This window comes from Trematomus bernacchii, unplaced genomic scaffold (genome assembly GCF_902827165.1).
Source record: "Trematomus bernacchii unplaced genomic scaffold, fTreBer1.1, whole genome shotgun sequence".
Taxonomy (NCBI): Eukaryota; Metazoa; Chordata; class Actinopteri; order Perciformes; family Nototheniidae; genus Trematomus; species Trematomus bernacchii.
This window is the reverse complement of record NW_022987564.1, coordinates 14,882,683-14,897,584: the sequence shown is the minus strand read 5'-3', so window position 1 is coordinate 14,897,584 and position 14,902 is coordinate 14,882,683. Positions and strand designations below refer to the sequence as shown.

The 14,902-nt window shown below is 41.7% G+C and overlaps 1 protein-coding gene across 1 annotated transcript; it reads right to left on the bottom strand.

The window, feature by feature from the left end:
• Positions 1 to 1,042: 1,042 nt before the first annotated feature.
• LOC117478373 (claspin) lies at positions 1,043 to 13,750 on the bottom strand. The gene is given in 25 exon segments (XM_034125388.1): positions 1,043 to 1,637; positions 3,127 to 3,288; positions 3,499 to 3,578; positions 3,761 to 3,884; positions 4,081 to 4,211; positions 4,327 to 4,448; positions 5,375 to 5,536; positions 5,659 to 5,759; positions 5,855 to 5,945; positions 6,119 to 6,152; positions 6,700 to 7,012; positions 7,014 to 7,214; positions 7,327 to 7,520; positions 7,653 to 7,708; positions 7,973 to 8,166; positions 8,261 to 8,430; positions 8,566 to 8,754; positions 8,900 to 9,468; positions 9,668 to 9,770; positions 9,872 to 9,944; positions 10,027 to 10,089; positions 11,182 to 11,328; positions 11,533 to 11,957; positions 12,450 to 12,567; positions 13,453 to 13,750. Coding segments are annotated over 25 exon segments (3,975 nt in total). The 5' UTR covers positions 13,480 to 13,750; the 3' UTR covers positions 1,043 to 1,511.
• Positions 13,751 to 14,902: the final 1,152 nt, after the last annotated feature.

Below are 14,902 nucleotides of genomic sequence, written 5' to 3'. Positions count from 1 at the left end.
TCACACATGAGATTTAATTCAACAATAATGGACAACCAGGCCCCACACAGAGACCCAAGACGACGTGCTGCACCCATGCAGCCAGAGGAGAAAAGGAGACCCACTGCAGACTTCCTCAGGTCCTTTAAGGAAGACCCTGATTGGGGATTGGGAGCACCTGGGAGAGAGGCTGCACCTGGAGACAATCAGGCTGCACCTGGAGAATCAGAGGGAGAGAGAGAGAAAGACACACACACCCACACACACACACACTACGGCACGTAACAAAAACATTTGACGTCAATACAGGAGAGAATGAACACAAGACTAGGCCTTGCCTTAATAGTATGTTTCAATACCCAAACTACTCAAAATATTTAGTACGTGCCAATACATACATGAATGTAAGTAATACCAGGATGTCCTGCTGCATATGGTCACATGTTGCAGGATACAAGCCAGGGTAAAAGCTTTAAAGCACAATAATGAGGATGTACAGTATGTCCCAACTGCAGTTCTACTGAATGCATCAGTGTGTACTTTGTATGGGCAGCTACAGAGAAAACTGAGCCTCCAAGACACTGTTAGTCTACAGCCATGCTTAGTGGCTCTGTGAAGCAGTATGGAGCACAGTGTCAAGATGAATGCTAAAAGATCTTTTAGCAAGGTAGCTCATTTGGATTAGCTCATTTGCTAATACGTGCTTCACAGTATTGGAGCATTGGATACATTTGTTTTTACATGACTATGGAGCTAGATGATCACCAGTGTTATGACAATTCTTCCTGAGGGGGACATGAATCTGTTTAACAGGTAGCCCATCCAACAGCTATAGATATCTCACTCAAACCCACAAATGATGTGATCGACCTCATGATGGCGAAAGAGGAAAAGTCAGATTCATCAAATTGGTACCTTGAGTATTATCTTCCGATTTGTAGATCAGAAATGTGTCCATCTGTTGGTGGCACACACACACACACACACACACACACACCTGAGCACCTGCAGAAGCTCTGATAGCTTGCATCTGTTCTAAGAGACAAAGGACAATAAGGCAATATCTTAAAATACAATTTTATTTACAATGTAAAACAAATACATTTAAACCATCATACAAAAGCTCGCTAAAAAAACAAATCAATCCTATTTACATGATAAATCAATTCAAATCGGACCTCCATCAGAAAGTCCAAGTCAAGAAAGGTGTGACCGATGCACGCTTCTGATAATGGATTTAAAATTCACACACACGAACCGGACAGCAAGTGTGTGTGTGTGTGTGTGTGTGTAAGAAGTACAACATCAAGAGATGCCTCAGTGGTGTGCTTTAGTTTGCCGTTTTAAAGCAATGTAAACATGTGAAACACAATCCTCTGTCTTTGTGTTTCATTAAGAGGATGTCCACCAGCTTTGCACGCAACCACCATTTAACCATTGTTCATTTTTGAAATCTTAATGGCTTGTGAAATACTGGATGTGGCTGGTCAGTTCTGGTCTTTATCCGACGGCTCTCAGTTAGTGTCGCTCCCTCAGTGGTCCAGGAAGCTGAAGATGCTCCTCTGGGGGGCTTTGGTCTGTGCTGCAGGTCTGTTCTCTCTGCAGGGCCTCTTGGCTGTGGGGGTCACCGCTTCCACCGGCCTCCGCTTCTTCGTCACCTGATGATCAAACACAATAAATATAAACATTGACTAAGAATACATAAAGCAATGTGTTTGTGGTGATATAACTAATCAACGGCTGCCAATAAACACACATGCAATGGTGAATCTTGTGCTAAGACATGCTTGGTAAATAAAGACATTCATTCTGAGAAGTGGGCTCTGGCTCCCCCTAGTGTCATAAATATAGAATACATCAGAGTGAGTAGACATGATAATCACACTCGAGCTTTGCGGAGTGATCTGTTTTGGTGCTTCTTTTAAAAACAGTGAGTTCTTGTCAAAAGCACACAGACAAACATGATTGAGAAATGTAACCGGGTGAAGGCCAGAGCAGAGATTAAACCCTGTGTTTTTCAAAAGGGCTGGACGAACATGACAGACCATTTTTTAGGTCAAGGATTAGGCACCAATATGGCTACTCTAGTATCATGCAGTATTTTTTAAAGCATACAGTAAAGAAAGAAGCATCATGAGCCTATTTATTTTAAGATCAGAGGTGACTTTTTCTACATCTATGCAGCCTCTTGGCCACTTGTTGCAAAATGTCCTCTTAGATTTTGAACCCGCAAGCTGTGATGAACATTTATGTAATCAAAACAAACACTCATCATTATCAATGCACGGGCACGCCAGATCCACAGGACTAACAAATGATTTTGGTACTTTTGACCCTTCCACCTTGTGCAATCTGTGTGTAGGCAGTGCTTTCTACTAGCTTTGTGAAACCGGGCACTGGGATAAAAGTGTGAAGGGTCACGGTAGATGCTGGTTACCATTTAACTTTAACTACATGGTTTCATAACGAATGAATGAGCCATTAGAGGCTTTTTTGCAATGTGTGCACCCGGAATTACATAATTCCATTTTTTGAAGTAAGGTAGCAGAATGAATAATCAATAGTGCAGAGGAGGTCAGATCTCTGAATGACTCAAATGCTCCTCTGTGTAATGCATTCACATTCTTAAAGGCTACCACTTATTGAATATTATCTAATAAGCACAACTTATTACCATCAGTTTCTTACAGATGTGTAAACTAAATGCAATTACTACCTTTTTGTCACCTATGTAATGAGGTTTATTTTATTTTTTTTTAATGCGGTTTGTTGATTGTGAGCAGGACTACAAAAACACTTTTTAAACAATATATATTTTTTTTTAATGACACTTGGTGAAAGGTCATAGCAGGGGTGAATGAAGAATGCATAACATTTCGGAGCAGATACATTATTTTTCAGTCATTGGATTGGGCTTGATTTCTAAACTGTTGCCATTATAGGTTTATTTTTTTATCCTGGAGTTAAGTATATAAAGATAATAACAATCATTCAATTTTTATCTTCTGATGGAATGGTAAAAAAAATCCTCCCAATCAAGCCCCTGAGCATATCAAAGAGTTTTTAAATTAAGAAATCTTTTATGAGTTTTAGAGGAATGAATAGTTTACTTGTTTGAGCAAAGGGACACCATCGTGCACAGCTCACCTTTTTGTTGGCAGCGTTGGAGGTGGACTTGTCCTTCTCGGGAGACAGAGTTTGGAACAGGAATCCTCGGCTGTTTCTGGGAGCCAGAGGATTCCCGTCTGAGATGCATGCCAGCTTCTGGAGGACGGACTGGGGCTGACTCAGCAGGGACCCTCTCTTTACCTGGAAGAAATGTAAAGAACATTTTAGATTGAACTTGTAAAAGCTAAATATAACAAACCTTGTTGGCAATATGTTCAATGCTAATCTCTGAGATCACAATGGTTGGGCAATATTTTTGATATAAAATCGAAATCGTGTAACAAAATTATAATGACGAATTGAAAAGTCAGAAAATCTAAATCTACATTTCTTTACTTGACGGTGAGGTACCTGTGAGGGCTGCGAGAGTCTCTGGAAGGGGTTCAGAGCTGATGTCGTCTTCTTCGTTGGTTGTGATGCCTCAGTGGGCTCTGGTTTGAAAGTTTAAAAGTTAGAAAGTGAAATACTAAAGATTACACTTTATCTGGAGACCTATAAGCTTATCAAAATGTATTTAGAGAGCATCTATCAGGGTAATTGTTACAGAACAGAAGCATGCCTGGGTGTTTTTAAATCCAAGGATTCTGTTTGCGAGGCCTCGTCTCAAACTGACCTTTCCTCTGCAGAGTCTTGGCAGTCACTTTCTTGGCCAGCTTCATAAACTGACTGTCTTCTTGTTCTCCAATCTTCTCATCGTCTGCATCCAAATCCTCCCCTTTCTTGGCTTTCTGCTCAGACTGTGAGAAGAGATAGAGAAAGGAATGAAGACAAAATAACAACAGCCCCATGCAGAAGAGAGGGAAGAATCAACCAAATGTGTCTTTGAAGACTGTAGTATTATTATTACCGTAAATACTGCACATTTATTTTTAATGATGTCTCTTCAATATTATCTAGGTATAACTCTTATTACTTGCAAAAACAGCAACGTACCTGTTCTCTGAGCCACTGCTCTTTCTCCAGCCTGTCCTTCCTCCTCTGGATCTCAGCTGGGTCCACCTCATCCTCATCATCCTCCCCTCCCTCCCCCTCTGCTCCCGTCCTGTCAATGTTGAAACCATCGTCTGGAAAGAGAATTCAAAAGGTTGGGTTTAACAACTCATTTCTAAAATCCCTTCTAAATACCAGTGTACATAGTATACACTATATGGTATGGATTCCCTCAATCTATAAACTCACCCATGTTTTTCCAGCGGAACTGGCGAGCTCGTCCGGGGCCGTCGGAGTGAAGGTCGCCGTCAGCGAGGTAGCGCTCCTGGTAGATCCTCAGCTGGCGCTTGTCATCATCCATGATCTGCTTCCTGTAGGAACAATCCCAGACGGGTGAGATTTTACATTTCAACTCTCAGTTTAAACGCCTAAACGTAAGAACACGTCCTCATTGCATTGTTTATAGGGGTGAAAGTGACATGTATATCTCACAAGTTGTTTGGTTTAGAATCATCGGTTCGTTATGCAACTCCCTTAGCTTGATATTCCCTGTGACCAAATCAATAACTAAATAATGAAGAGTGTTATAAACTTTTGTTAAATGTTAAGAATTTTCTAAATAAATGATAAAAAATGTTTTATGGAACCGTGACCTAAATACGTAAGATTTATCAAAACAGTAAGGTTTGAGCACAGTTACACCCCTAAACACTTCTAAGAGTTAATCCTAAAGAGTGGTGCAGTAATAAGGCTTCCAACCCAAATATAAGTCAGCATTTTAGCCGTTCCAGGTTCCTTCCTTTCAAAAGTCTGAGGTTTTGTGAATATGTTTTCAGTGAGATGCTTTAAATAATGTCTGTGGTTAACACAAGCTCACTGCTTACTCTGCAGTTAATACCAACAGTGAACGTCTGAAGTGGTTGCTAACAATTGACTAAACATTAGCAGCCTTTAGCTTAGCGGTGGTAATGCGCTGCCATGTGTCGGTGAACTAGTGTCGTTCCTTTATATCCTAACGTTAGCTATGTACGTCTGGTGATTGCATTTACACATCAAAAGTCATTAAAGTTGTGTTTAATATATTGAGATTATACTGCTGAACAAAACATGCATCATAAGCATGTGTTTGATTCAGAGCTTATTTCTGCTATACTCCAAAATCCAATGGACAAATCCCATTCAATTTGGTCAAGGGAGCCCTTGTGATGCCAACTCCCTTATCCCAGCACCACTCTATTATGAGCGGAGCAGCAATTGGGAGGAAACTCTGGCAGCCTTATCTTGGGACATTACTCACATGTGGATCTTGTTGACCTGGTCCTGCAGCTCTTCATCAGAGGGAAGATCCTCGAGAAGCTCCTCTTCCTCGTATTCGCTTCCTCCGTCGCCGTCCTCATCTTCACTGTCCATGTCGCTGCCGGACAGCTCGGCCTCTGCCTCCAGGTAGTCGGCCATATGCCTGAGAACAGCATGTGAGAGACTATCAACACGAGGGCTACAGCGTGGATTATGTGATCATAGTATACCACGCGTGTATGTACATGGTGCTAGCTAAACAGTTCCATTTGATTCTTCACTTACATTTTCTTCTTCTTCTTCTTGACTCTGAGTGGTGCGAAGACAGCTTGCATCTCCTCCTCTTCTACATCATCATCATCATCATCCGCTCCACCATCATCCTCCTATGAACGCACAATTCACTTGTCATTTGCATCCAATAGACGTAAATCCAGTATGTTGAATTTGACTAAATCAAAATGGAGGCACGTGTTCTCACCTGTTCGCTGTGACTTTCCACATCCGACAGAAGCCGGAACTCGCAGTCCTCATCCTCTTCCTCCTCCTCTCCTTCATCTGGATTCTTTTTACTTCAGATTAAGAAATGAGCATGAGAATCTTACATTGAATATAGATATTCCAATTAATGTGACCTTCGATGTACGCTGTTAAAGGGTTTAAAATAATGAGTAGTAGAAAAAGAGGGAATAGATAATATGTATGATGATTTGGATTATTCCAGGTCTTTCTTTTGGTACTGTACCTGTCTTGTGCTGGCGAAGCCGTGCGAGCAGAACCTAAAATTGGCAGCAAAGGGAGACAAATGTAAATATTGCGTGGCTGAAATAAAAATTATTCAAAACATTTCTTAAACATTGAAATTAAAAATGTTAAAGACCCAGGGCAACAGGAAATGTACATAAAGGAAAGTACATACATTTGTTCTAATGTCTGATGTGATTTACGTTCAGTCGTCTGGTAAAATATTGCTTTGGGTATCTTTGTATACATGTGAAAAAGCGTACATTAGAAAAGACAGAATATCATAGTTTTAGAAAATATGTTGATGATAAAGTTTAATCATAACAAGAGAAATTCTATCCAAAAACATAAAAAAGTATGAATTTGAACAGGACGGTCATCTCAATGACAGTTTATCTGCCTCAAGCTAACCATTTATTTTCCCTTCACAATAAATACATTTGAATATGAGTTAAATTATGAAGACCTGAACGCCTTGTCAGTGAGTCTATAGTGTGAGCCTGTCTGTCAAACCTTTTTTGCACACTGTAGGTGATTGAACATAAAATACACCATATTTAAAAAAATTCAGCAAACCTTTACCTTGACTGGGGAATTTCCCTGAGCAGAGCCCCAGCAGCTGATCCATGGTGTTGTCAGACTCTTCATCGTGGTCACGTCCCCTTCTGTGCTCTCCTGCCTGCGTTGGTGGGAACGCTCCGGAGCACATCCCGAGCAGCTCTCCCTCCTGCGTGGCTCCGAGGCCCTCAGCCCTGCTGGAGCCGCAGTCTGCCGTTGCGAAAACTCCCGAGCACATGCTCATCAGCTCCCCCATGTTAGCGTCCATGGCGTTTTCATCCAGGCTGCCCAGGATCAACTGTCTCTTGTGGGAGCGGGGGGGCACCGGGCCGCGGCCCCACGTTCAGGAAGCCGTCTGCATCCAGTAATTGCTCCTGGGTGTCCTCCTCCAGGGAGAAGCGACCCCGGGAGTCTCCTCCGGGGCCCGAAGCCGCTCTGCCGTGGGGCTCCGAGTCGGCTCCTGGGGACGGAGGGGCATACGAGTCCTGGGAGTCCTCAACAGTGAGGGAGAGGGAGGGCTCAGAGAGTTTGCCTGAACTCTGGTGGAGGGGAAAAAAAAGGTGGACATATGTTTGGGAGAATTCAAACCACTGATGATGTTATTTAGATTTTTTTGGTGTCTTAAACATAATGAAAAATATGATATCTTACCCTAGAGGCAGAGCCGAGGAAGCTGGGCCTGAAGGAGCATCGAGTGGGGGAGCGGAAAATGGAGGAGTTGGAGATGCTTTTCCCTGCAGAGCGCTGATAGCTGATCGGCTGGTACGAGGTGATCATGGAGCCAGCCAGCTCAAAGCTGCTGTTGTTGCTGTTGTCCTTCACCAGGGACAGAGAGTCTTCGTCCTCTGAAGACAAGAAGGATCAGAGAGTGAGAAGATAATACACACATTTTGCACAAAAGGATCCACCACATAAAAGCTCTTAAAGTGAAATGTGAAGTAATGTAAAATAAAACAAAGGTCTTTCTTTTTACTCACCCATCTTATTGCTGCAGCTGTTCTGCCCAAAAGGACCAGACCTTCTTACACCATCGCTAAAAAGTAAGGCAGAGCATATGTCAATATACTGTGCAAACAAATTTAAAATGAACAACAATGATAAGAAAAAAAAATGTTTGTGCGAATGCATAGCTATTTTACGTGCTTGACAAGTTTTGTTTTCATTAATAGGACAACCAGGTTATGGTTAAGTAAGAGAAACTTGCTTACAATTCACAGATTAATTTAAGTTACAATGGTAAAAACATACCAAGACACACAACTAGACACTCCCCCCACACACACACACACACACTCACCCTGTGCGAGAGCAGGAGTTCCCGGGGAACAGCAGGAGTGTGCAGTCCCTGTTCATCATGTCAGGAACCGGCGATGGTCCATTCAGAGCCACAGGAGACAGACTTCTAATACTCCGGGTCACACTGCCTTCCTCGTCTTCATGTTCCTTCTCTTCTTCCTCACCATCATCCCCTCCCAGTAAATCATCTACATTCTGTTAAAGGAGAACATCAGGTTTTCCGTGAGTACACAAATATATAAAGCATGTTGGTCATTTCAAAAGCAACAACAAACACACTTTCTCTTACCTCTTCTGCCTCAGACTCATCCGTCATCTCTTCTTCCTCCTCTTCTTCTTCATCCTCTCCACAGTCCTCATTGTCGAGGCGATTCAGCTCAGCCTTGCGTTCCCTGTCCTCCTGTCTCCTCTGGGCCATGGCGAGCTGCAGGCGCTGCTTCAGAGTCAGCAGCTTCTCCCCTAAAGAAAAGGAACAGAGGACATTGGAATATTGTTACACCTCCAAGTTTTATTTCTCCGTTCTTTGGTATTGATGCTGAAGCGTACAGAAACGATCTGGTCCACGGCCTCTAAATGGACTTCACATGTAGATACCTGGTTTGGTGGTCGGAGGCTCCTCTGCTCCCTCCTTAACGGTGACAGTGAGCGACTCGGTGTGCAGCTCCTCCTGTCCAGAGGGGGCGCTGTCTTTGCGGACGATGGTGAGCTGCATCGTTCGTTCTCCTTGAGGCCGTACGTGCTTTTGGGAGTGACGAAAGTAACGCTCCTTCAGTGCCTCAACCCCTAGTTGAAGAAGAGAGGGGAAAACAAGATCAATTGTCAACAAGTTTCTCTCCCCTTAAATACAATACATAGATCAAATTCACTCATTCTCGCTCTTTATCTTTTCTTACTTTATGTCAATCCTAAAAAAAAAATCATCACTCACCAGAGTTGAGCTGTGGAGGCTCGAGCTGAACAAAGGCTCCTTCATCTGCACACAGCTTAGCGACGGGTGGAGGGTTCAGTCCGAACTTCTTCAATAAGGCAAATTTGTCCTTCTTGGGTTTGGTGGGTTGCTGCACTGAAGGCCCTTTAACAGCAGAATCAGCACACTGAGCGTTTGAAGGCTCCACCACAGCCCCAGACTCTCTCTGAGGGGCGTCGGACATCACCGCATTCTGGCTTTGCTCTGCAGGACAAGCTTCCCCAGAATCAGAGGCGCGTCTCTGTGCATCTGTTCCCTCCGACTCCTGCAGACTCTCAGAGAGGTACAGCATGGGTCCAGAGTCCTGGTCGGGGTCGAGGCTCGCTGCTGCCTCTCTGGCTGGGCTGAGGCTCTCCTGCTGCGGGGACGAGGTGGCGGCAGGATGAGGGATGGACTGGATCTGAGTGGACGACATATCGAGAGACGGAGGAGAGTCCTGCTCTGTGGGTGGCTGCTCACTGGGTGCGATGATGGGGGGAGGAGGAGGAGCTGATGGCGTCTCCAACATCCTGGCTGAAAATTTGGTAGATCTGATGAGGAAAAAAATGTAAAAATGAGTGTGAGTGTGAGTAAATGTTCAATGTGTGTGTATGAAGGAAATGCACTTGAGATTAACTTCCTATTATAAAATCAGATATGTCTTAGAAATCGTTACGACGGACAGTAATTGTGTTCCCGTATGGCCAGCTGTTGCCCTACATGCGTGTTATCCGTTACATGAATCCTTACTTTAACAGTCTCATGGCGGGACCCTCTGGCCTGGCCCTCTTCTTGAAGAACTGGTCGATGGTCTTGGGCTCAGGGATGTGATAGGGGAGGCCAAGCGTAGACTCTACAGAGACAGAACAACATGTCAAAGATGCAAACACACATCATGAAAACTGAATTGCCACAATAGATACAAGTGAATAGAAGTGTTTCCTGTGCACTGACCTCGGACCAGCCTCTGGGACTCGCTGTGGAGCTGCTTCATCGCATCTCTGCTGGCACGTGCGGCTTTCCTCTCCTGAAAGCATCACACATGTTGAGAATGAAGCCGCTTTTTAACAGGATTAAGAATAAAAGTCAAGAATTTTGCCTATGCATACCACACGCTGAGGTTTCTCCGTTTCATCTTCATCTTCCTCCTCTTCATCACCCAGGAGAGGATCCTGCAGAAATATCAAACACTGATTACACAAAGGCCTGTGTAGACAACCTCTGCAAAATGTCATGCAAACCATTGTAATTCATAAATAAATAGCTCCCACACGTAGGGCTGTGCAATTAATCGTATTTTAATCTCGATTACGATTTTGGCTTGCAACGATTACGAAAACAACGTTATAGAAATAAAACTATTATTTTTGCTGCATTCCCTTTCGGAATGATGCTCTTTATTTGTATTGCGTTATACATCCTGCGTGCGCGTGCGCTTTCGCCCCTCCCTAAAAGCCCTCTCGGCCAGGTTGTGTTGTGACTTGCAGTCTGTTTAATAAATCCATATAAACACGTTACATGGAAGCTTTAGTTGCCGTGTCTGTATTCTCCGGTCAGCTCTAGCGTACAGTATACTTTTACTAACCTCGTCAAGCCGGAACCTCTTAGCTCGCTACTTCCGGGGATAAGGGGTTACCAAAATAAGAGTACTGCGTGTAGCAGTATAATTAAACATTACAGGTTGTGAGTGACATTAGTTATCATATTTATATATGTTTAGTAGGTTGTGGAAGTGCGCTCCAAAATATTTGTTGATCTTCTTTAATCTGTATTTATTTAAATGTATTATTTATTTTTGTATTGGTTTTTCAGTTGAATTATACTTAAAGTTTAGGGTAATCAACTGTTAAAAACATACTGTTCAAATTATTATAATTTCTTTTTCAAAAGTTCAATAAATGGATGTTTTCAAAGTCAATGAATAATCATTTTTAATAATCGTGATATCAATATTGACCAAAGATAATCGTGATTATGATTTTTGCTATAATCGAGCAGCCCTACCCACACGGCAGCTTTACAATTGAATGCACCTGTGACGTTTAATCACAACTGCTCTGCGTCAGACTAAATTGACACGGCCAACTAATGTAACGCTTTAACAACATTTAACTCAAATTCATTAACTTTTAACAAAATATGTTACCTTTATTATGCGTACCAATAAGCTGAACAAAAAAGCAAGTGCTTACAATCCTGCCAACACCTTTTGAAATATACAACCAGTGATGAACAATTTTAATTGCGGATAGTCATATTTGTACCTTTTGTTTTTTCATTTTTTGCTTGACAGCAGCTCTGATGGCCTCCAGAGACTCTTCCTCCTCATCATCGTCCAGCCCCGTGTCAAACAGATCCGTGTCGCCCAGCAGACAGCCACTATCGTTCAGAACCCGAGGGAGAGGTGCGTTCTGGGAAATGAGTGCAAGTTGTCTTTAAATTACACAAAATAATTCATCATGTAACTTACTGGTACTTTGTGTAGAGGTTTATGCTTTTAATGGAGACAAATGCACACTGTGCTATAGCTCATTTTATGTCAGTAAAGAATCTGAATACTAGAGTCTCTGCATAAGAAATTAAAAACACCACTGAGAGAAAAAAGCTTCACAAACCTCATTTATTTCAGAGAACCGCTCCTTCTTCTTCAGTTTTTCCACCGCCTTGCTGCCCTTTTCCTTTTTCTCCCTGTGCCTCTGACTCTTCTTATGTTCCTTCATCGATTTTGCTTCCTTCCTCACCTCCTTCTTTTGTTCCTCCTCCATTTCTCCACCTTTCTCTTGCTCGGGCTCACTGTCTTCACTGTCAATGGGAGCACGGATAATTCTCTTGCTCTTCTGGGCCCCTTTCTCTTTCCTATCACCCTTCTTTTCTGCCTTTTCAGTCTCCATCTCCTCTCCGCTGGAAGCAGATAAGACTAAGGCTTCGGCCATGTTTACACCGTTGTCCCCAGCAGCCTCCTCTTCCTCACTCTCACTGTCTCTTATGGCATTACGATGAGGCTTTCTGTGAACAATGATGTCTTCATCGTCTTCGGAATCTGAAAACAAAATACCAATTTAGAACCAATCAAATATATGGCACAAAATACAGATTAATTGTAATTTTTCTGATATTGGTTCCGTTTGTCCGGTGTGTTGTGCTTTTATTTGTATATGTTCTAGTATATCTCAATAATGCATATGCTTATTTGTTTTTAAATTGCATATCAAGGAATTGTCATTCTTCAAAATAAGACAAATTAATACCATTTTTATTCTGCATGTGCAGTCAATGCAGAATAAAAACATATTTAATTATTCAAATCTTTAGACATTTTGTACAGATAGATTTGACTTTGCGTGAGTTAAGTGGATCCTTGTCCAAATAGTCATTTGAGTACTGCACTTATTGTAAGCTTTGTGTCTATGTAGATGTACAAGTGTTTGTTATTGTATGGAAATGAACATGAATGCCCTCATTTACACAGCCAAAGTGGCTCCTGCCCCATCTCTCTCAGGCTGAATTGTCATCTTTTGTTGTGTTCCTTTACCTGGAAGCTCCACTCTTTTGTTGGCTGCCTCCAACACCATCTCCTCCTCTGGAGAGCCCATCCCGCTGTCTGAATCACTCTCTGGGGCCGTTGGGACCACACCCGGGAGACCCTCAGTCTGGGAACAAAAACACAAAATAAAGATAAAGTGCACTTTCTGTATTATTGCTCTGTATACTGTTAGAATAGTTAAAATAACTCAAAAAGTTGCTATGTATAACTTGCATGATTAAAGTGGAGCTTGCAGCTGTTGATATATTCCAAAACTCAATATGTCACTTTTTGGTCCGTTTCTGAATTAACAGATATAATAATATTGGCACTAAATCAAACAGCACTCTCTAAGAAGCTTACACAGTTGCTCCTTTTAAATCCCTTGCAACATAGGTCAGTATACATTATTATATTATCTGCTTGAGTAACCTATAACCTAGAAACGGGGGCACTAGGTCAATATCCAGTTTCAAATACAATATGTGTTGTCTTTGCAAATGTATGTATGTATTGTTTTCGATTGTGTGAGTTAAAGCAGCCGGATTGGTGTTATAATACCTTAGTGGCGCCTTGAAATACACCAAACAATGAGCAGTGCGTTAGCTGGCGACATTGATTCGTTTCAGCATTTGGAGTTACCTTAGCTAATGTAACATGTACCATACATTATAAGTGTTTCAGGGACAAATCACAATTGTATTTCACTGCAGATAATATAATCTTCCTGGATTTGAACAGTGGTGAACAATATAAAACGCCTAACTAGCATGCATTTGATCGTTGTGACCAGGCCAAGAGGACAACCACCATTCCAACTGGCTAAACCTAACCTAGCCAGCCAACGTTAGCTATGTGGCTAAAGCTAACTACAGCTGCTATTAGCACATGTCTGTCTTTCTTGAATGCGTGTGATCTTGCCTGTCTTTTAACTTAACTCATAGCTAGGATGGCATATATGTCAGTCTGATACTTTAACGGTAAATCGATGTTGAAAGTTACATTTCCTCACCTGTTGTTGAGAGACGACCAGGCTCATCTTTGTCCGCCGTCTAGTTTTCGCTCTTTTGTGAAATAAACCAGCGGAAACAGACGCTTCGTCGATTCCCGGCAGCCACAACTGACTCGGAGAAGCAAATGTCTGCGTGACAAAGGCTATTTTAGACTTGTAAAGCACATTTATAAAGACTTTAACCGGACTGCTTCTCTTCCTCCCGCCTGTTCCCTAACGTCACACACCGATTAGACAATTTGATATTTCGCGCGCCGTGACAGCTGGCCCGCAGTTTTTCGTCATCGAGTGTCAATCGTCTCGTTCTCGCTTTCCTATTGGTCCGTCCGGGACGTTTGTTACCGCCCAGTGTGACGACACGGCTTGCTGAGAGCTGACTTTTAATGCCGGGAGTCCTCGGGCGGGCGAGGTTGAGGGGGGTTAACAAAAGGGAAGGTCGTAAAATATTAAACTTTATTAACCCATGACGAGTGAAATTGTTGTGCAGTAGTATTATTAGGCCTACAATATTTGAATATAGGAACACATTTGAGTTGTAATAATTAGGTAGGTGCAAAACCCAGATTGACACAATGGCTGAAAAGTTAATTACTTAAGGGTTTTTGACATATATTACTGGGGAAACAAAGAACAAACTGAGAAACTTGTGATAACTTGGTATTCGTTGCAATCACTGATATCTTTGACTTCAATGTATTGAGTGAGTTTCTTCAGATACCAATTTAGCGAATATATAGGCCTACTTTCAAAATGTAAATAAAATCTGTAACACAGGTTCTCTATTTTAACTCAATATATTAGAACATTGTTCTTAGTCAGAGTGTTATCTTCAAAGTAAATAATGACAGGACCAAGGGCTGGAGGAAAATTATTATTTCTGTTTACTGAATTTATGCAAAATACTTATTAGTTATTTTTTGGGATAAACATTTTACATACAAAATATTTATTGTATTTCCCACATGTTTTGTTATATTTTACACCAAGAGTACACAGTTGCTAAGATAACTCAATTTCGACCATCATAACAGTAACATATTTTTAACCGATTAATGCAATATTCCTGAATTAGAAAATAGATATAAGCAAATAAGAACTGTATATATCATAAACTGTATCACAAAGGCTACTTAAGACAACGGAATCATTATGCAAACAGCACAATTAAGAATCGTATTTAGCCTATAGGCGATAATTGGATAATATGAATCAATTCATCAATCCGTAAGCATTACTTTAAAGTTGCAGCCAGTTGAGTCGAGGTATCTATATATATTTATCTAATATATCATTCCAATCACTTGCACTATTCCACTATTTCACTTTTTTACTATTTTTCCTTTTGTATTTACTATTTACTTGCACTATTTTTTTCTGTTTATCTGTTTTATTGTGTTGCAATGTTGGAGGAGCCTGTGACCTAAGATTTTCATCGTCGTAACTACACGTA